The sequence below is a fragment of the Athene noctua genome, chromosome 10, assembly GCF_965140245.1.
Source record: "Athene noctua chromosome 10, bAthNoc1.hap1.1, whole genome shotgun sequence".
NCBI classification, from domain to species: domain Eukaryota; kingdom Metazoa; phylum Chordata; class Aves; order Strigiformes; family Strigidae; genus Athene; species Athene noctua.
The window spans coordinates 12,938,904-12,962,761 of record NC_134046.1 but is presented as its reverse complement, the minus strand read 5'-3'; the positions used below and the strand labels follow the sequence as shown (position 1 = coordinate 12,962,761).

The window sequence follows — 23,858 nt, the reverse complement described above, 5'->3', positions numbered from 1 at the left end:
GGATAAAACACTGGATTTAGGATAATTAGCTAACTACAGATTTGAGGCCAAACATCTGCTGGTACCTATGGACTAAATCTTCCTTTCTGCCAAAATACACTGATTATGAGATACAAGGCAATTGTCTGAGAGCTAACAATGACTGCTTATTGCTGGTGTGTCTCAAACTTTGACTAATTACCTCTGCTCCTGGCAGATGCTCATGGTCCTCAGGGGCCCCATGGGGGAGGATGGACACGAGGACCTCTGCTCTGACACCTCTCCCAACTCTGTTCTGCTTGTCAAAAGGGTGTCGGGGGAGCAGGATTCACCCCAGCTCTGCAATCCCAACAGCCAGAAGAGCTCTCTAACAGCAGCCAGCGCTGTATTGTCTCATCACAGCCAGGTAGCATGAAGAAGCCAGGACTGAAAAATCTTGGAGCTATATATGCACCTATTGCATTCCCTCATTTGCACCAGCATACAGAACTTATCATGCCACTGCTTCGTTTATGTATTTAATTGCATGCTGAGCTCCTGGGGTAGGGAGTAGTGAGTCTGGGTGCACACAGACGCGGTGTTTCTGCAGCAGTGCTGGGTTCTGGTGTCTGCTGTGAGCAGGCAGCTGTGGCAATCCATGCAGCACACAAACCCTGAGCAAGGCCAAAGTCTGAACACAGAAATTAAATGAACAACACTTTAAGCATAGCACAATTCCTCTTGATGAGCATCACATGCTTTAGCTAACTGGAAAATGAGCTATGCCTTACTACTTAAACTCCTCTCCTGCCCTCCATCCTCCCCACAATCCTGCAGGGATATGCTGACTGTGCTCTTCGAGTTGGGAAGAAGAGGTAATTCCCTGATTTCCAGAAGAACTGGATATTTTGACTAAGGAAAAAACTTCCTCCCACTGCTGTTGCATTTCTGTTGCTTCTAGCATAAGTTTTTTAATTAGCATGAGTTTTGACTGGCACCCAAGCACCATGTTGATCTACTCACATGGCAGTGACAGGACCATCACAAGTGTGTCCCCCATCCCTTCCTCCCTGTCCCTTCATGGCATGCATTGCCATGCTTTCCTGCTTTTGCAAAGATAGTGCATAATTAGATAGCTCAGGCCACGTACATTCGGACCCATTCAAATATATTTAATGCCTGAAGTGAAACGATCTTGGTAATACTTCTCTATCTTGTGAAGCCTCCTGTCCTTTCTGTTCCTCATTAGAGAGGACTGTTCATTTCAAGCATTCAGACACGTGGCTCTTGACCACTCAAATGTTTTTAAATAGGTAGATCAAGGAGGTACTAACTACACCACAGCCATGAGTCACTAAAATTATTGCTGCTTATTGCTTCTTCAGGAGGCTCTTTCCAAACCCTGATATTACAGCAATTGCCTGACAGCCTAGTTAATAATTTTTTTTGCATAAAATGTCCCCAAGGAGACAGAGCCACATCAGGCACCAGGAAAGCAACCCCAAAACGCCATCTCCCCCAAAACATTAGCAAATCCCATTGCAGTGTGAACCCCCAAAACAGCACTGGGGAGATGGTCACAATCAGTCCCCAAAGTCGGGGCACAAGGTGCCATTTCTCTGTAGGGGATATCAAGGCCAGGACCTCTATCTCCAGGCAGCACTGCTCCATTAAATATCTAGACAAGAGGATCTTCTTACACTGCCCAGCGTTTTAAAAAACCCAGGGAACTTGTTGACAGGTATTAAATCCCCTCAGAACTTCACCTAAGCTTTATCTCTGTCACATACAAAAAAATTCAGTGCAGCCCTAAGAAGAAAAAGCAGCTGTACTGAACTGGAGGCAGCACCGGGGATTGGATTATTCCCGTTTCCAGACAAGGCAGGCTGCGTCTGTGAAAGAAAGTTCACGTGCTATCCCCGATAGTGTCTTAATCTTGTAGGCGTGACCTGTATCACCCTCCATGCAAAGCTGTTTTAAGCAGGGTATTCTTTCAGTTTTATGCTTTACTTTTTTATGAAGGACATTGAATTACATGTTGACTACATGAACAGCTCCTACCATTAATTTAATTCTACAGAAGGTCTATAAAATGATACAGTATTATTCAGCTAGAGTTTGTCCTTGACATAGAGAACACATTTCTGGTATGATTTTGCAACAGTAGATATTTGCAAATAAAGTCAATTTTAAATTATAATGAACACCAGCATTTGTCAATTCCTGCAGTATTAAATCCAACCCCATTTTCTTTAATACCACATAAATATGCATTTCAATGAACAGACAAATTTATGCAAATATAGGTTCCTTCTGTGATATCAACATAATGAAACAATTCTGGATTCCCCTCTCTAAAGCCCTTTTCTTTTAAGTGCAGCTGCTTTCCCTGCTCACTCCTTGGATTATGCTGCCAAGAGCGATCCATCAGTCTGGGAGCGAGATGACGCTCTGCCTGGCAGGTAGTACAGGCAATTTCCAAAAGCAGAGCGTATGCTGTGGAACCAGCTTTGCAAAAGCCACGGAGATGGAAACCTCTGATGGCTACTTCGGAGCAACGTCTGTCCCGTCCCAGTCCTTTCATTTCATGCACTCACTAATCTGGCTGGTGATTTATGTGATTCAGCAAGTGAATCGTGGATTGTGTTGTGCTGTTTTTATTTAATGCCATGCCAGGGCAGTTACAGGGTGGGAGATCTGCAAAATTGTTTTTGGAATACAATAGAGCTTATTTTTGTGCAATGATGATGGGTTCCTCATGAGGATGTATCATTGAAGGCTTCTGGAAATGGGCCTTGCACACATCACCGACAACAAACGACATCATTTGCTTATTTTTCCTTACCAGCACAGGAGTCAACTTTAGATATCTCAGTTTCCACACCTTTATGATTCTGGTTTGCAAATCAGCTTGCCATGGATTTACACCTCTGTTCCCTGACGTACCAATCTAAAGTCCTCCTACGTTCTGGCATCTCTGGGGAAATGAAGAACTATTTACCCTGAAGAATAAGTTACGGGGGTAGGAGCACACCGACACAGCAGTCACACCTTCAAGACAGGTCTCCTCTCTGTTTTGTACCAGAATGGGAAAGCAAGCTGTAGAACTGGAGATTTCTGTCAACAAAATTATGAAGATTCAACTCGATACCAAAAGCCTCACCCAGCACAAGATGCAGCATTTCCCCCTCCTCTCAGAACATAGGTGACATTGTCCAACACAGTTTGGCCTTCTTGAGACACCACTAGATGAAACCAGTAACAAGACAAATGTGATGCATCACACCAAAGGTCTGACGTGTCTCGCATCACACCACTGAGTTTTGTTGCCTCCATATCCAAGGCCAGTAATATTTGAGCCTTCAAGTAAAAGATTATGAATTTTCTCAGCTGAATTGAGATGCTAAAGAAAAGCAATACAAATCAGGCAGCGATCTGAAAGGTGAACAGCAATAGCATGACACAACTCAATGTCTAGTAACAAGCAGTCTTCACAGAAATTCTAGCTGTGGAGAGATAAAAGCCCAGCATTTTAAAATCTGTCTTCTACCCATGTCAACATAATATAATGCCATCCAGTGGAATAGTAGAAGCTTGATAAGACTCAAGGTTTTCTATTTTCTCCAGAAATGATTGAAAACCACTAAAGTTTCAAACTCTCTGAAACTCCATAAGTAATTTAGGAATGAGAGTTTCTAGAAGCCACTACACAGGCATTGCGAAGAACTGGAGCAAATTTAGAATGAAATATATGTTCTAGAAAAATACAACAACATTTGGTACAAAATAACATTGATTATTCTATAGCGTTTTCTGGAGGGAGGATGGGCATTGCCTACCTGCCTCTCTGGAAATTTGCATGAAGGACTCGACTCCTTTTTCTCCATAATTCCCTTCAGATGCCAAAGTGGACACATAATTCCATCCCAAAGCTTTCACAATGTCCACCATTGCTTGTGCTTGGAAGGAATCTGGAGGAACCACACGTGAGAAGAAATCATAGCGCCTGTCATCACTCAACTCTGGTGCAGTTGAGGCATAACTGATTTGTGGGATCTGTAGAAAAAAATAATTTCTGATAAATATACATATTCATATACTTATTGCAATTCTTGCTGCAGTTAGCTAAAGCAGTTAGCTTCAGCTGAGCCTTGCTTCATCTTTGTTGTATCCATCTGTATTTCCCCATTATGTTCCTTTACAATGTACAAGTCAAAGAAACAATCTTTTCATTGACTTCAAGTTACACAGAAAAATCATTAATCAATTGAAAGCAACTGTATATGTACACATTCGTAATTTCTTCCTTTCAGGCAATCTTAATCAAATATAGCACACACAAAACATTTTTCTCACTATATCCTTTTTACTGATTATACTGGTTATACTGGTATTTACTGTTTATACTGGTTATACTAGCATCAGGTTATTTGGGATCCTGAATGCAGCCAAGTTTAAACCTATACCAGCCATCACTGGCTGAACACCAGAAGGACACTTCATCAGTTTTTGGAGGATGAAGCAGCTCTTCAACATTAAACTGCAACTCCAGATTTAAACAAAACAATGTTTATTTTTTTATCCTTTCTGATGAAGAACAGCCATGAAGATTGCTGAGCATGGACATATCTGGCCCACAAAGACAACCTGGTCACGATTCAGCTCTGTCCTAAAACTCTTGCCCATGACAAAGCAGACATTGCTTTTCCTTCTCAGGGCAGACTGCAGAGGAAACTAAGTTACTTTTTATAACAGAGAGACCAGAATATTGTTCAGGGCTATTTTCTCGTTGATAACAAAGGTCCCTAAGCAGTTATCAAGCTGACAGTATGTTAATCCCCAAAGCCATTATGCAATTGTTTGAGTAACAGTCTGGGACTGCTCCTTAAATTAAGGAACCTGCCATAATTCTCACTTGAGATGCCAAGGAAGGAAAAAAAAAGATTTGCAATATACACAAACATGATCATATATAATGTTTTGAGACTTCTAGACTGCAGAAAGGTCAGTATTTCATGCCTCAGTACAAGCATCTTCTACATTCTCATATTCTGTCTCTGCACAGCATTCCTACAAGTATTTATTAGCTTTCTTGCCTTCTCAGAAGAATAAACATTTTATTTCCCCAGGCTCAATACTGCAAAGGGGTTGGCGCCTTTGGTTCTGACAGAGTTCAGCAATAGATGAGAGAAATACACACTATATCTGTATATCTGTATGTACATTTATGACTACTACAGCAGAGTAAAAGCAGACCTGTAAAGAAAAATTGCTGCTGAAGACCCAGCAGATAAGTGAACTTATCAAACCATCCAAAATTATTAAAAACCCCAACATTTTTTGAGACACGTTCCTGTGTATACAGGTAGTATCTACTGTTTTATTATAAACCATAACAAGCCATAGCACATGACTAAGATCTCTATAGCTTCATTCAGCATCAGCCTAGAGCGAAACATGGCTTGTGACCCTTGCTCAAGCCCCACGCTGGCTGGACCCCTGCGCAGGGAGCTGGCGGGATCAATTTCAGGCTCAGGACCACTCTTACTTACTATGAATTATTAAACCTAAACAAACACTTAAACTTTCAGCAGGTGCTCAGGCTGTCACTGTGGATGTCAGAGAACTCTGTCCCCTGTCATTTGGCACAGTCTTTCCTTTGGATGCGTCATGTCAGTCCTTTGCATGTCTGTTGGTCTTAAAACCACAGATGCAGCTAATTGAGCTGAAAGCTAGGATGCTTTAGGTTTTTAATGGAAGACAGCAATTGTCTTCAAAGCCTTGCCAGATTTATTTTAGATCTGTGGCTTGTGGACAGCACATTGCCAGCAAGACCTTCCAAGTGCTCCAGTCACAGAAAATTACAAAAGTTAAAATTGAGGCTGCTGGGAAGAACACAGTGTGGTGTTGACCACTGGTGCATGATTTACTTGCTCAGTATTTTGCCTAGGGGACAGCAAAGCTTGGGGACCACTCTCAGAGACAAATAGATCGATTACACCAATTTATCAGGGTTTTTTATCTTTAATCTACCTTAGGAATGACTTTCAGCTAACACCAGCTACTGCAGTTGCACAGAAAATGCTGGGCACCTTGGCTGTCAAAAGTAAGTTAAATTCCTAGTTTGTCTGTGCCTACAATTGCTGTTGTAATAAATGATCAGTGACATTTTAGGATCGCTCTCTTCTCATTTGTACAAAGCAGTTAACGAAGCTTGTTCAGCTGCTTATCAGCTTGATTCATCTTTTCATTGGATGGTATTATATTAAGCAGAACACTTAACCAGGCTGACTGGGTGCTGTGTACCTGTTATCAGACAAGCATCCAGTATGCAACACGCAGTCCCGCACACAGAGCCATACTGAGATAGTCGATTGCTGTTTTTCTAAATTATAAATAAAAGAAAGGATGAAATATGAATTTTTATCTGTGGCAATGTTTGTATTCCAACTTGCCAACAACTGCTTTTTCAACTAAAATTCAAAAGGAGCATATTCTGAACTTTTACAAAAGCAAAGCTTTTACAGAATTTGCTCCATTGCTTATATTACTTGGGAGACTTTCTGTTTTTTTACTCTTTTTGTCTGTCCATAAAATATTAACCACGTCTGGTTGTTTCAATCACTTGGAGTACAAAAATGTATAAAAACATTTTACCAATGTTTCTTAGAGAATATATAAAAGCAACATAAAGTTATATATAAGTAGAATTTTCGTAAGATTTTTCTGAATACAGGGAGAAAAGTCCTTAAATGGATACGATCTAGACTGCAGTCATTAGAGTTCAACTTTGTCCAGTACATCAGAGCACGTTGCAGACACCTACATGTTTTTGCTTCCCGCACGCCTTCCCAAGCACACAGGCAGCAACTCCGATGTCCAAACTGAACATCTGTTTGCATCACCTAAAATATAACAATGCCTCTTTTGTTCTTCTCTTCCTTTTTTAACATTTGCATCCAATTGGATGTGGACAAACCTCTTACAGACTCAGCTGGAAATCTTTCTCCCACACTTCACACCATATGTTCCTCTGCGTTACTGTTTTGTTTTTACCAAGAGTGACTTTAATTTGAAAAATGCAACATCGTATGAACTCCAGTCAGATCCCCTCTCCTCTCTGAGATCTCTTCACAGAGCTTATACTCGTCAGACCAACATCCAAAGGACAACATAGATTGCTGCTGCATGCTGATGGCTGCTCACCAGGTGCCCCTTCAGCTCCTGTGAAAGCTGAAGTGCACTCAAAAATAAAAATGGATTGATCCAGTTCATCAAGACCCAACCCCAAACTGGACAAATGTCACCATTCCCTGTTCCCAAAGATGATGCAGATGGTCTCACCATGCAAGGAGGATGAGTGGGGGCCAAGGAAGAACAGGAAAGGGTATAATTTTATTACTCTCTCTAATCATGAAATTCATCCCCTTGGTCCACCTCTCTCAAGCACATGCTGGTGGCTTCTCAAGAGTGGCCCAGGCCTCCCGCTCAGGGCAGGAGGCTGGAGCCTCCCCACGCAAACCAGGAGGGCAGTGGCTGGATGCATACAGACTGGATTTCAGATTCAAAGGTGCAGAAAAAAGCCTTAATAAAGCTATCCACACAAAACCACAGTTAAATAGCTGGACATTTAATAACCAACTCTTCTCCACCCCGATCAGTTTGTAAAACCACCATTTAGCACTGCCAAAAGGTGCTGAACGATCAGCCCTCTGACAGGAAGTCTCCTGCTCATGTGCAGACATAAGATCAATGAGCAAAAGGCAGAACAAGCTGTGGTACTATCCTGGGGATGCCTGAGCAGTAGTTGAACTTACATGTAGTCTTGCTGCTACCTAGTGTGTTCCCTAAATGTCCTCTTAGAAGTACCAATCTCTGCCAGTTTTCTTTCCAGTCTGGTTTTGAAAGCTGCTGATACGGTTCAGGCTGGCAAACAACAGCTATCTGACAGTACTGGCTAGCCTGCACCATCCTCTAACCACACAAAAAATTGGAAGTTAATCCACTTCACCCAACTTACCAAATAAATAGCGCCTAAATAAAAAGGTTTGCACTCCCCCTTCTCTACAGCTTTCCCCATTTTTACAAGTTTTTAAGCACAGCACTGTTCTTTACTTAAGCCATACTCATTCTACTTTTGGTCCTGCAAAGGTCCGGTTTGAGACATCTCACATTCAGAACTTTAGTTGAAAGCAGCAAGCTTTCTCTTCCATCATATTTTCTCCTATTTTCTGTTCTAAAACACATTTGAAACATCAAAAAGCTCTCAGGAATTACAGTCTGCTTTCCAAATGGTTCTAACATCTTGGCAGAAGAGTTGTGATCCATAAAGCAAAGGGGATAAAAATCCCCCTGGCCCTTATGTAGCAAAGCTACGAGTGAGAAAAGCCCATGGTCCTCCTTCACATGCTACATAGCAGTCAGTGTTTGCAGAAGAGGCATCCTGCCCAAGCCTTCACCACCATAACAAGATGTGGGTGGCGCTTGAGCTTTCTGAAGGACACTCAGCAGATGGATAAGCAGGTCACTGATGTGACAGGCAGATTTTCCTGAAGGCAGACTTCGTGTTTATACAACTATGGCAAACATCACACTCAGGAGTTTTATGTGTCTTTTGCCTGGCTGATGTTCTGATTACAGTAAGAGTGAATGATTAATGCTGGGAACACTGCATTAGTCAGTGATTAATTGATGTTAATTGATTTTTAACATTGAACATTATTCTTCATTTATTTCATTTTCTTCTGTTAACGAAAAGTTGTCTCTTGGTCACACTTGGTTGTCCTGCTAGAAAAGCAGAGCCTGTTTTGTGAGCAGTGGCACCAAAAACCACACCAACAATCAACCTGTCTCTGTGATGGTCTCCTAAGTCACTTTTTGCAGCGTCAAACATTTTCCAATATGGGATCTGGAACTGCATATTTCAGAGTAAAAAGCAACGGAAATACATATTTGTTGCTCCAATTCTTCATTTCAAACTTACTTTGTATTATCACCTCATGCCACATCCCCCTCCTTCTCTCCCTGTTCAACAGACGCTTCTTTTCAAGCAAAACAACAGAAAGTGGCCAGCTACTTGCTAACGGCCAACTGTCTCAACTGGAAACACACAAGAGACCCAGTGTCAGAAGACAAACCAGCTCTCTCCAAAGCTGCAGTAACTGTCAAGCACTGGGCTAACTGCCCACACCCTCATCACCTCTGTCTAACTCTGTCGGCAAATTCACTTGCACGGCCAAGAACCTCGTAAATCAGTGGAACCATAAAAATAATTATTGCTACTATGCTACTTCAAATGTGTTTGAGTTAGGCTACATCTCCTCCGTAACTTATTAAAAGATTAATAAAATGGTGCACCTGAACTCAACTCACTAAATGACAGTAGTCAGAAAACTTCAGAAAAGGCAATTTCCCTAAGGACCATGTGCAATTAAGATAATGCATGAGTATACCTGTTGAGATATTAATGAGCTCCCACCAGGGTAATATTAAGTTCACAGTTTGCTGCATTTTTATTTCCAACTTCCTATTAGGTTTTATTGATATGATTTCCTGACAATAGAAAAAAACCCAAACCCCACTTTGATAAAGCCTCTTGAACTCATCTCAAGTAGCAGTGCAGTGTCAGTCTACACAAATTGCAAAATCCTGCCAATACCAATAACTTAACTTTACAAAAATAAGATGCTTGAAGACTTTTCACTTGGCTGCAAAACTCTTTGGTGTGAACTGATGGATGACTAACAATCTTGAATCTGTTTAGGTCTCAGATTTTATTCATGTAGAAATTTATCATGTCAGGATTTAATCATCAGTTAGTACAACTCCTCTTTGTTCACCATTTACATCTCAAATTGCATAACAAACAGCTTCAGCATCCTGTGAACTGCATATAATTGTTTTCACTGACTTGAATTAAAATTATTTGAAGTTTCTAACTAGCTGTTTTCTCTGGGCAAAACTCCTCTACACTTTCTTCATTTTTGCATTGTTCCAAACAGGAAGACAATTTTGCCTGAGATAGATACAAAATAAAATCAGATTATGACTCAAAGCTTCCTAAGGTAACAGGAATGAACCTTACTGCTTATTTCCACTTGGCTGGAGGGGAAATTTGAGTTCACTCCGTTTGGTCAGGGGCTGACATCTGTGGGGTGGTGCAACGGCCTCAGCTCTCGCCTGCCCTGCAGCGGTCGGTGGCCTCACAGCATGCCAGCCAGCTGACCGGCATGGGGGCATATATAACAAATAATATCCCTGCCTTTTGTTCTCCTCCTCACTAGCCCTTCCATAAACCGAACACTGCTAAATCAGTAGCTTTGGGTAGATTTTCTTGAGGTGTCAATCTACCAGCGTGTGCCCGGAAAGGTGCATATGAAAACAACTATTATTGCAATTCTTGCTCTAGGGCTCTTAAAAGACTAGGGAATAATATTCCCAACAGTCTTAGGTAATGATGAGAACAAATCCTTCTAAAGTGCTTTGATAATCCCTCCTTATTATGTTTATGTTGAAAGTAGTAGTAGAAAGTAGAAGTAGTGTGTTTCAAGCTGATTTTTATACTTTTATACTTTTTATACTCAAGAATCAAATGTTGACAATGAGAAAAAGAGGCAAAACAATTAACAAAAAAGTTTTAATGTAAATCAATTTTAAAAGTGATAGAAAGTGTTTCTGTATAGCTCTGCCATAGTCTGTAAGATGTTTACATATGGGAAACCTGTTGCTGTGTGCCGAAGTCACACCACAAGAACAAATTCTTCTGAGCAATGAACAAAAGCAGCACAATGGAAGAAAGGCATTTGTATAACAGAAACATTTCAAAACCATTAATCTATTTTACAGTTCACCTCAGTTTCTCTCATTCTGTTTACCAATTACTAAAGCTACTGGTGTTCAAACAAAGCCGTGTTTGCTCACATCACCACCTCTCTTATGTTATCCCACGGTGAATTCCTAATGATGTATTAGAGATCAACACAATCACCTGCAAGGGAATTGGATAGATATTTCATAAGGTACAGGAATACAAATATAAACAACACCAAATACAAATGAGGAGCTGAGCCTGGAGGAGGAGAAGCGCATTTAACAGAACAGAAATATCTTCAAGAGCAACAAAAGAAACACTAAGAAAATAAACCAAATAAATGATTCACATACATGAATTTTGCCTATGTTTTGGTGCCCATTGCTCCAAACCTCACTGTGCTGGGTGAGCACTCACACTACTTGTCCCATGTTACGACTTCAGCTAATATGTGAGTGGGTCTTCTCTCAACCTGACCATATAGATGGAAAGGAATACTAAAATGTCAATCAAGCAGAGTAAAGCCCCCTTTCCAAAGCATTTTAAAGGAGATGTTTTTGAAGCAGTCAGCATCTGCAGTTGAGGACCTATGTCAGAGCTCCCAAGCCTCATACAAGGTTTTTTTTTTTGTGGGTATTTCCAAGTGGGATGGCAAAATTCCATATTTATGAAGAACTATAGGCATTCTTGACAAATCATCAATGAAAAACTGGATGAGGTCACTGCTGTGTGGACCTCTCAGTACCAGATAATTCAAGACTGACAGTGTGATAGGAGAATTAAGTAGTGTCAGGAAGGGTAATGAACTAACAAAACATGGGGAACTACAGGGAGAAGTTATCTGTAATTTCATTTCACTGAATTGTCTTGCTGTGCAGCATAGACTTCAGTTTCAATACATAATGAATAAACATTAGAAGCTCCATGCAGATTGTTGGGTGGAAATTAAGAGGGAAGGCCAGTCCTGTTAAAGGACTCCCTGTAATTGAATAGTGCAGTAATAGACCTTAACAGAGCTGTTATGAGAGCGATGCATCGCTGATTTGACATCCCGACAAGATGGAGCAACATGGGTTGTTGTGTAGCAATGGATCTGGTAAAAAAGACCTTTTAAAATTCACAACTCCTTGATTACCGATACTGTAATGGATGCAAACCATTACTGAAACAAACACCTCCAATGCTACTTTGGTTTTCTCAAATAGAAGACATAACTGTCACTGGCTTTCTAATGGAATACATTATATTTTTTTAAATTTATTTCAAACCTGAAAAGGGCATATGAAAGAGCCCATTTCCAGGCACATAACTCAACCTTCATCCCTAGCATAACTGTCATAGCATTAAGCTGGAATGACATCCTGAATACTATTGGCAAGCTAGGAGTATTTTCCATATCTACAAGGCCTTTCCCACTTCCTTTTCTAGAATAAGAAAGTACTCATATGAATTGCTCCAGAAAAAAAAAAAATGTAGCAATTAAGGGAACAATAATTACAGCAATTAGTACTGTCCACATAGCATTTTAGCAACTCAGACAGAAAGAAGGAAGAAAAAGATTATAAAAACATAGTAAAACAAGAGGTGTCCATCAATATGAAATATCCCTATATTTCATCGTGATGACCTGTGCCTAGAACCAGGTCTACTTGTGACAACGATGAGCTTATGGCATAGCTTGGCTTTTATAGCTGCAAAATAGAAGGTGATCTCTTAGATTTTAAATGCTAAAAGATCCTTGAATAGATTGACAATTTTAATGAAAATTAGTCTTAGCATGAAAATAAGCATCTTATCTCCTTATAAGGCTGTAAATAATACTGTCCTTCTATCACCTGTCGCAAAAAGTTTACATATTGTGGATTAAGAATTCTCCATTTATACTTTCATCTTTAGAACTTTCTTTTGTCTAATCTGTGCACGAGGGTGCCCAGGCACATGAAGACAGATACCTGTCTCACTGGACATATTCCAAGTGGCTAAGGTCTACAGCACTGAGTCAATTTATAATGAACCTACAGGCTCACTTCTCTTCCTACACAGGCATAAACAAATTTTTTTAAAAACCTTTTCCCTGACAATGCCTTCCTCTCCGAGCAAGGTTGTGCCTTGTGCCTGCCTGCACTTCAACCAGCTCTCACTCAATTGGAGCACTAGTCCTGGCTCTTCCACACTGCCCCAAGACAGTAAGAACACTTGACTCAATAAACTAGAGAAATAAAAAGTTGCATCTGCCATACTGATCTATTATGCTGTAGGAGGAGGTACAAGAGCGGAGTAGGTAGTATAAAGCATGGATTGCAATTCCAGGTTTTTGTCCCTGAGGCAAGACCACCGACATTACCTTGATATGAAACACTTAGCCACCAAAGATCTGCTCAAAGACCTACTACAAATGGAGAAGCAAAGTCATGAAGCACCAATATAGATATAACCTACTTTGCTGAATGTTTTGAGATTTACAGCTCTGGTAAAGTGCCTTTTCTGCAGTTAACAGTCTAATAACCTTTCCCATGGGCAAAGAGCATTCTTTGTAATCAAGTTCCTTTGAGAAGGTCCTATGAACCAATTCAAAAAGTTTCTGATTCTTAAAAATAATTCATTCAAACCTTTTGACCAAGCTGTGCCAAAAAGCACAGTTCCCACTGTACTGCTACTACAAAAATAGAACACCTTTGAGGAAGGCAGAACAGGATTTCAACAGCACTGTCAATATTGCACATTGTTTTAGAAATAGGTGAGGCCCAAGTGGAATTCAACTGTTCTTTCACTTTGTGTCCTATAGAGAATTACTTAAATAAAAATCTCGGTCTATGCTGTAGTTTGGACACAAAAGCTTCATACGTATTGAAGACTACTCCTTTGAGAGTCAAAAATATGTTCCTCTGTGTATCAAAAGACGTGATGTTCTTTAACATTTCTTAGCTGTTGTGTTACAGCACACCCACAACAACATAAAAATAGGTTCTTTTTGTTTGCAGGTATTAGTTGTGTTTACAAGAACAACTGTTATCATCCGAGTTGCTAATTTTTTTCCAATAAATTGCCATACCTTGGGACTTTTTTTGTTTCAAAGCATTCCTTGGAAGAAATTTTTAAAAATTACCAGAAATCATTCTTTGAATTTACAGTGAAATTGAAAAAGATTTTTAGACACACACTTGCCTGGTTTGTGTGTTTCCTCTTTGGGCATAAAGTTGAGTTTATGTGATTATGAGGATGACTTCTAAGTGCCCACTTCTCAGAAATTATTTTTTATTTATACTCCTTACATTTTAATTTATTGGTTTATGTATATTTTGATTTAATACTATTAGATTTGAAATTTAATGTTTATTATTATTATTATTCTTCCTAGCCCTAGATATATATGGACTTCAAACTCCCCCATCCCTTTGCAGAGATACATTTCCACATTCCCTGATGCAGGCAGGCAGAGGTACAAGCTCCTTCCCCTGTGCAGGCTGGGTCCATCCTCCCTGACATACAGACAGAAGCCAAAATTATCACCTCCTGACACAACACACACATCCAGACATAGGGAACCTCTTACAGCTCCCACTTGCAAACAAAAATATTCACCTACTGCACAAGAGAGATTACTGACAATAAAGACAAAGGAACACGTACCGTTCTGAAACTTCAGCACTTAATGTTTTTACTTGAAGTATTTAACTTAAGAATTTCCGCTGGCTTGCTCATAAACTAGCAAGGCGATAAAGCTCTGCTGGTTTGCAGATCTTGTGGATGAGATATGACCAGCACAGCACATTTATACATACCAGTGCATATTCACTGATTTGACAATACTAACTAGAATATTCCTCCTAGGATACATCAGTTAAAATATCAGCAGTGATTGCCCATCCGTTGCAATGCAAGAATGCACGGCTCTTCATATTTTAACTCCAGCCCTGATAGAACAAAAGCTTGAGAGCAGCATTAAAATAATAGATGGCACTCTGCTAGAGGTAATTTGAAATCTTAACAAAGCATCAAAGGATCTTGTCTATTATGAGCTAATACTTCAAGCCAATTTTTAGCTGAACTCACGTAAGGTGATGGGAGTACAGGGACCCTATAACCTTTCTAATGGCCACATTTTTGTAATCATATGGTACAACAAAGCTGCTTATGCAGCAACAGTCTTTTCAACCTCATGCTGTGATTCAAATTCAGCCTACAAATAACATACATGGATCTTCTGTCACACTTTTATCCCATGACACACCACAATGTCTAAAACATAAAACATAATTACAAAACTACTCTATGAAAGAGAGAGAACATGTTTAAAAGAGTCACATTCTGAATCTACTTTTGGGGTTGTTTACTTCTATCACAGCCTAAGAAAGTGGTATCTCCAGGAGATAAAACAGGCAGTGGTATCTCAAAGGGTAGAAACCATTAAATGCTACAGATAACAAAATAATGTGTCAAAAACACAAATGTGTTTGTACCACATTGCTAAAAAGAAGATTAATGGTTATCTAACCCATCAGGCACTTGGGAATGGGAAAGGATGCTGTCTTAGGTAGCCTCGCATTTTGAAGAGGCTGACATCAAGACTTTCCAAGTCTTGCACAATGAAGCAGAGGGAGTCATGGCTGCCTCTTACACAGTCAGAACACATGCTTCAAGGTCTTCTAGATGCTAAAAAATAATCCCTTGAGGACTGAAGCCTGCTTCCTACATCAAGCAAGGCATTCTCAGAAGAGTCACTTCAACCATTCGAAGAAATGCTGAGCAGAGAACCAGAGTCTGTGTGTGCCCTACACTCAGTTATGGGACACGGCAGCAGTAGGTAGGTTTGTTTTCTTCTCCTTTTATGTATACCGCTCCCATACACCATCTGCATTTCCAAAATCTGAGAAGTCAGTCAGTCACCATTAACGGAGTGATGTATGTATGTACACCAAGCAGATATATAAGCATAAATATGCTCGCAGTGATTGGAGCTCACACATCCAAATACGGACTCACAAATTCTAATTATTTTGAAAATAAATCAGAACCAGAAGATAAACACAGCAAAGCAGCTTTTATGTTTTATTTATGTGTACACATTGCTCCATTCATCGCAAACATATAATTGAACCTTATATTGTCTATGCATATTTTAAAAGGTTTTTAATCTGCAAGTATAAATCTCATTGATTTTGAAAGTAGCCTGATAAAGACAACAACAGTAAATACTTATTCAGCAGACAGGCTGAAATATAGAAAAGCTCAATAGCATAACACAGTTTTCTGAAAGTAATACGCAAACACAGACACACACAAGCCCACTACAGTGGAAACAAATTGCAGTGTGGTACAACGTGAAACAATCATTCTTCAAAGCTTAGTTATTAGACTAAATGAAAGCTGTTGAGTTAGTATTTGAGTATATCTCATAATTGCATTTCTAGGCGAGCATCCGTGTTTATGTTGTGGAAAATGAGGCTGTGATTTGAATATTTATTCCTAAATTTTCAATATAGCAAAGTGTCTTATAGTCAAGGAGAATAAAGCCTATGGCTTTCTTGTCTTTACAGAATAACACATCTAAAATCTGCCAATAAAGATTTATCTACATTAAGTGTTTATTTACAATTTCACTGTAAACTTTCAGCAAGAAGCTGAATATCATGATGAGCAAAACTGTCCCTGTGAAAGACTTTCGCCGATAAGATATTGCAAAATTATGAATCTATACTCATCATAACATCTCCAAGTGGTCTTCATTTTAACAAAAAGTCTTTCAGAGTGAGACCTTCTCCAGTTCCCTTCCCCTAGATCCTCTACAGAAAACTCACACACGTATCAGCTGCATTTGAAGCAGGAGAATGGTGTTTTAAACAGTTTCTGGAGTTTGATTCTTTCCTTCCACGTAATATTGGAGGTATTCTTGTATTTTAAAATGTGTCAAATAATACAGAAAACTACATTTTTAACATGCTACCATACTGTGATTGCCTAAATGGTTCTCTTTAAGCTGAAACTTAAAAAGCTATTTTGTTTTGGATCAGCACATTATTAAAAGGCAAGAACAAAACTGTGGGTTAAAAAGAATACGTGTAAGCTCCTATTTGAATCTCTTGCTTCAGTTCTGGTCATTCATACTACATTCTTCTATCAGGTTTTTTCACTTTTTCCTTCTGTCCTGGAAATGGTTCTCTCTGCCCTGACTACACATGATGCCCAGGGTGAAACTGTGGTTAAGTAACTGGAAATGATGAATCCAGAGCTATAAAACTAATCCTCGCTTACGAACAAAGCGATATACCTCCCCACACCAAAACATCAGCCTGCGGTTATGGAACAGCATCGCTTCTGCAAGCGTTGCACCAGTGACGTCAAGTGGCATAAATTCCCTTTAAGCTGAAGGGTCTCCCCATGAGCCTGCGATGCCCCAGCACGCTGCCGGGGGAGCCCAGGAGCGCTCATACCTGCACACAGCACCTATGCGTGGGGAGAAGAGGAATAAGAAAACATGTCAGGGCTACCAATTAGCACTATGGATATTATACAAATGCCTAATAGTGGTAGCAATCAGGATGAGACTAAAACCATAGAGCAGATTATCCCAGGTCTGCAACGTACAGCGTGAGTTTTCCTACCTGTGGTAAATTGATTCCTACAACTGCTAGAGAGGAGTTATGGCCTAAATAAACTCAAGGATAAAAATCTAACTTGTCCGTTCTTTTCTTTTTTTTTTTTTTTTTTTAAACTGACACATATTGCCTTCTTTTACAATGTGAAATTCAGAAGAGCATTTCAGAGCATCTAAGATGCACTGAGTTTCAGCAGCAGCCAATGTAAACAGCAAAGAACTGTTTCCTATAGTAAGTAAAATATACTGTGTGGGGGGAAGAACACAACTACCTGTTTTTATCTCATAACCCTTACAAATGGTGTGGTAAACAGGAAACTTCTATATACAATTTTAGTAAAGATATGATACAAATGCGTTCTCAATTTCAGATATCTAGTAGAGCAAAGTCTCCATTTAAGAATAGCACTTACAAGTCTTTTGTTCAGATGTGTTTATTAGTGCTAAAGCAGTAGTCTGGGACATTAGAGTTGTCCCTCTGTAACAAAACCCTTGATAAATTATTTGTATCGCTCTATTAAAAGTTATCACTTGCTGCTGCAATGACAACTCTATCAGGGGAAAAATCTTGCTCTTAATCCACAGCAAGAGAAAGTTAATGTAAGAAGGTTCACTGTAAACAGATGAGCTACATAAACTACAGCCAGGACTAACCTTGAACTACAAACTACAAATTGCATGAGAACAATACGAGCATGATGTCGGTCCCCCAACTTGTCTTACTGAAAGGTGATATTTATTTCAGAGCTCTGAAATGTAACTGGGTGAAAGATGCTGGTTTCAAGCAAACTTGCACTTGTTTTCAGTTGTCAGCTTTCACAGTTTTAGGGTTTTCCAAATGAAATAGCTGAAGCAGGATCCGACAGGTGAGGCTGGCAGTGGCAGGCGATGGGAAGCAGAGCCAGGGTCCTGGTGCCAGCATCTTGGGAAGCCCACCCCACGCTCCCAGCCATCCCCGGGGGGGCTGCAGCCCCCACCACGCTCAGCCATCCCCTGCTTTCATCCCCACCTCCCTCCGGGTTCATAATGCAGCTGCATCCCTGCTGCTCCACAACCCAAAGAGTGAAGATGGGAAAACCCCAGGCACTGAAAAACTCTAGTCTGTGGCAATAAGCTTCCTATCACCTGAAAGCACTGCAGCGAGGCTGGGTGTCTTCCTAAAGGATATTCTCCCGGTGAGCTACAGCTTTCCAGCACCAGCTGACATTGCATCAGGGAGGAAATCAGACCTGATCATGAGGACCATTTTCCTTGGGAATGTCATCTCTCATCATATCCCCAACCTGGTCTTCCTTCTCCCTGGCCCTGAGAGCTTCACCCTTAGCTTCCTTTGGGAATACTCACACGACTGCACTCCAGACGGCTTTTCCTTAAACCTGTCATCTTCAAACTCATCCCCAAACACCTTGGGTCCCATTCCCCAGCAGAGCCAGCTGCCCTGTAGTCCCAGAGTACACCAGCCTTTTCTCCCAGGCACCCTCCCCAGTGAGGTGCAACCAACATACTGACCTTTGCAGTTGCTGCCTTCTCCCAAGAGCTCCTCTGGGGTGGGGGACCCTCATATACCTGCACAGGCGGCGATGCTCACTCCCACTGCCTGACTGGCATCTGAAACTGGTTTTCCCTGGCTTCCCAGACAAGGCATCGCCTGCTTATCCCCCAGGGATGAGCAGCGTGTCCATCCTTAGGACACAGAGAGAGAGAGGCAGGGACCACTAAGAGTGCCAGACCGTACAGAATGCTTCGCTACCCCTTCCATCGCCCACAAGGTCAAAAATTTACTCCTTTGAGATAAGACGGTCACGGGCGGCATTTAATATTCTTTTGGAAAGTTTGAGACACTTCTGTAGGGACACTGAGCTGACCCTGAGTGTGAGGATTGGTTTCACCAGGGAGACTGCATGATTATATTTAGACTGCCTTTGATTCATATTTTCTTTAATCCAAAATAAACATTATCATGAGTAAAAAAGGCCTGTTGTGTCCTCTGAGCATAAGAAACTGAACAAGGTCCTTCAGGACACAGATTTAGGCATAAAGGAGAGTGAGGAAATGCGGCAAGAAGAGATATAAGTGAGAAGGATTATAATTATGGGAGAAATCTGCATTTGACATTTCTTCAGCTACATATACAAGAATTATAGGACATAGTGAAGTTTCAATGAATATCTGTACCTTTTATTTCCTTATATTTCATCTCTGGCCTTTTACAAAGTGCATCATCACAATGTAATTCTACATATATATAAATATTTATGTATTATTACAGGAAAAACACAAGGCAATCACACTTTTACCTTCACTGGTTTTCTTCACCTCAACATTAAGTTTGCCAGCTAAATAATTACATTTCTCCTTATCTAACTTGTGGGAAAACAAATTTAATAACAGAAATACAGCTAGAAAGACAAATACTTAGGGGAGAATAATTTTCAGACTTAAACTTTACAAGCTCAGTAGATTATTCTGGACACTGGATAATTACTTGGCATGTCTTTATCACAAAAGTGCCCAGACATTCTAATTAATCCAAATTACTTTCTAAGGGCCATGTTATTAGACACATGCAGAAGCAACCAGATATAGAAATATATATATATATTTAAAAAAAAAGTCTCTAACAGCTCTGTCTTTCAGCACCCTGATGAAAACCACACCACAGAGGCCACCAACTCCTTCCCTCACATGGCAGCAAGACCAAGGCAAAGGCAAGGAAAGAAGCCTGCAGTGAACTCACGTGCAACAAGAAACGTTCAGAAAAAGCTGCATGGCTTAAAAAAAGACTCTGATTCAAAAAGATAAACAATATCACCAAAATAGAGAGAGGGGAGGATCAGTTTTGTCCAGCTCCCTGAACTCGGCTCCCTGATGTGGTGAAGCGCCAGTGGCAAAGCCAGGTGGCTGCCAACCCCAGCAGCCCTGGCACAAGGTGCCCATTTCACTGACACCGTAGTCCCCAATCCACAGACACCCCAAAACTTCCCCTGGGTTGCCAGTACCAGCCAGGCCACAGGAAAAGCCTATTGCCATTAAGGCAGCTCCTTGCAGCAGCCATACTGTAATTTTACTGCTGTAACCCGTTCAATCATAGACTGGTTTTGGTTGGAAGGGACATTAAAGCCCATCCTGTCCCACCCCCCTGCCCTGGGCAGGGTCACCTTCCACCAGCCCAGGTTGCCCAAAGCCCCGTCCAACCTGGCCTTGAACCCTTCCAGGGAGGGGGCAGCCACAGCTTCTCTGGGCAACCTGTGCCAGGGCCTCACCACCCTCACAGGGAAGAATTTCTTCCTTATCTAAATCTGCACTCTGTCAGTTTAAAACCATTACCCCTTGTCGTATCACCCAACACAATACTTTTCTTCAGTGACCTCCTATCTATCTATCTATCCCTCTCTCTCCTCCTCATGGGAACTTACAAATTTCTAACTCTTCTTTCACCTCCAAGTGAAAATAATTTTGCAATATTCTCATATGCAATGCAACTGCACACAGGGCTCCCTTCTGGACTTATCTGGTGCTTCAGCCTGCATCACAGCAGGATGCCCCAGCTCCGACATCTGTGAGCCAGAACCAGTGCGGCTAGTTAAATACTGGGTGATGGAACAGGCGTAACTCTCTTCCTCATCTCTCATGTGGCAATACATCACAGAGAGGAACTAATCCCTCGAGTCAAAGGAGTGCTGGTAAACTGAGTTGCTTGAAGGATTATGGAAAATTGCAGAAATCTCTTATGCTCTTCATGTGATTGTTTTTATCATTATTCATCCTCTTTAACAGCCCCGTTAAGTATGATTTTCCTTGAACCAAATACAAACTTTCAACTGCTTAAAAGCTTCTCTTTAAAAGAAGGCAATACGTACAATCTGGGGCAACAATTTGCCCAAACAGAAACATTTCTCCCCCAGGTAATTTTAGGCCATCCCATAAAATCACATAGATAACCAACATTTTTAAGTGCCTGAAGCATCAAATGGTACAGAGAATTTCTTATCCTTCAAGAAAATGCTTATCCATGTCTGTGATGAAACTAATCCCAAGTAAAATGTACCAATAGCCTTTTTCAATTAAGAAAACAACCTTTGCTAGTCCTCATCTGCCTTTCTCTTACTCTTACTGAACTGGCCAATGTTAGTCCATTATTAACATAATTTTCAGTCATTAAAATAGGATTACATTCTCTAACAAGTGTCCTTTTGAAGTTTCACGTGTGCGATTTGGTGTAAATTGCTGTCAGTATTCAATATATGGGATATTACATGCAATCGTTAATCAAAGAAAATGTCTCTGCAAAGTGCATGCCTAAAGTAAATTTGGTCTAGTTCGTTTTCTCTCCTAATAGCAGAATTGTTACAATAGATTTGACCTGTTACACACTGTCACAGTTGCATATAGCTGGGCTTGTTTACACTTTGAAATTAAAAGAGAAGAAAAACAAGTGCAAATAAAGTCACTTTTACCCAGATAGTTTCAAAACAAAGGTGATAGCTTTATTCTTGCAATTCCATTAGCAGGAAAGATACAGGTACTCTGGAAATTTGAATGGTACCTGGATGACCCACATACCAAAATTTGGAACATCTTTTTCTTCCACAAACTGACGACTTGCGCTCTCTCTGGCACTGGATGGGCTTCTTGACTGGTTCATCCTTATGCCTACAAGGTGGATTTAAGCTCTCAGAGATCAAACTAACAGGCTCCCCGGGCATTCCTGTATCTTTGTAACCTTTCTTTCCGTGTTTGACTCTCTGAGTTGTGGGGATTTTGCTAGCAGGTACATCTTGAAATTTTGCATAAGATTTTTTTAGCTGATCCCTGCACAGGGCAAGCGAGCTTTGTCAAGATGAAAGAGATCACTCTGACCCTGAAAAGCTCCAAAGATAAAAGGTACAGAACTCATTTCTCAAAAGCATTAAATATTTCAAGATCTCTACTCTATGTAACAGGCTGCTAATGCTGGAAGTCCTTGTGCCCATTGTTATTTAGGGTTTGATTCTGCAAGGTGTTAAAGCACCAAGCCAACAGAGCAAAGCAACCTGTTTACTTTCAGGAACCATGTGAAGTAAGTGAAATATGGAGGCAGAGCAGAGGAAAAGTTGCAGGCAAGAAGAAATTATATGATACCATATTATTTTCCCTTTCATGAAATAAAAATTGTATGTAGAGCATCACATCCTCAGCTGGTGAAAACTGTCATTGGCTTCAGTAGAGCTGTACCACATCATGCAGCCTGAAGATCTGATGCACAGAATTAACACTGCAATGAATGGTGCTCTGCAAATATCCATGCATCTGTATTTATCATATGAAAATGAGCATCATGACATTGGAGATCACCTTATGTTTATGCAGGTGCAGTTTATACCCTAATCACTATATTTGTTTTACTTCTCATAGAAGAGATATTTCTAAAAGAAAGTTTATGCAAAATGTTGGGTGTCAGATAATTTTGAACAACTGAATATAACAGATCTTCATCAGCTATCACCAGAACAAATTAAACAGTGCCGGAAAGTCCATAGGAAGAAGAGCTCATTTTGATGGTGGTGATGGGATGTGAATTTCCCTATTAGTCCCTGACTAGCAGGGCAACGCTCAGCACATCATCCTCGCTGACAGAAATTAGACAAGCTCCATGACCCATGTTTACAGAAGCCTAAAGCCATCACAAGTGGTTGAGCTCACTGCAAGAACAGATTGGCCCTTCCAGCCCCAATTTCACAAAATGAGGAGAGGGGAGAGAAGAAGAGAGGAGGGCGAAAAGGAGGGGAAAAGGACACAGGAGAGGCTGAGGAAAGGAAAGGGGGAGGAGTCTTTACTCTCCGCTTGAAAACATTTTGGGAATTTTGAATGAAAAAAGTATCTACATGAATACTAAATGCCAGTGTTCACAATGTGAGCTTTCCCAGACAAAAAGTAAACTGGGACAGTCTTATTTCTGTGTGATAAGCTGTAATAAAACATGAGTGACAAAAAAATCCAGATATTTTTTCAAATGCTCAGCATATGACTTCTGTTCCTTTGTTGCACCTCCTGCTCTGACTCCATCGCACAACAGCATCTTTACCAGGATGCTGGTAGCTTTTTAAATGCCACCTTTTTACACTTAGATCTTGCAAGTGTCTATCAGATTCCTAGGTGTCAGCTCTTGAAATAAGCATAGGGGGTTTTATTTCCTTCTTCTTCATTACTTTTTTTTTTTTTCAATTCCCTTCCCTCCAGTTATTTATTCCTCTGGAGGGTAAAAGAACAGCACAAAGGAACAAGCCCCTTGTGAATACTTCATCAAGATCTTCAGACTTGCTACTAATTACTGCAGTCACAGTTATCAACCTTACAAGCAGTTCAAAAGGATCAAGCCAGCGTTTCGTCGCCGAAGCTCAGCAGGTTATGCTAACCCTGCAGTTTACTGAGGCACTGCATCACGCCACATTTTCAGAGCTGAGAAGCACGGGAATTTTTGAAATGCTGTGTACTGGTATCACAAGCAACCAACAG

At 40.6% G+C, this 23,858-nt stretch overlaps 1 protein-coding gene across 4 annotated transcripts in view; it reads right to left on the bottom strand.

Moving 5' to 3' along the window:
• The window catches only part of GRM7 (glutamate metabotropic receptor 7), a 308,790-nt gene that overhangs the window by 201,433 nt on the left and 83,499 nt on the right, over positions 1-23,858 (bottom strand). For all 4 annotated transcript variants that reach the window (XM_074914190.1, XM_074914192.1, XM_074914193.1 and 1 more), the window contains exon 2: positions 3,798-4,014. In XM_074914190.1, the coding sequence (XP_074770291.1) occupies positions 3,798-4,014 (217 nt within the window). The remainder of the gene's footprint in view (positions 1-3,797; positions 4,015-23,858) is intronic.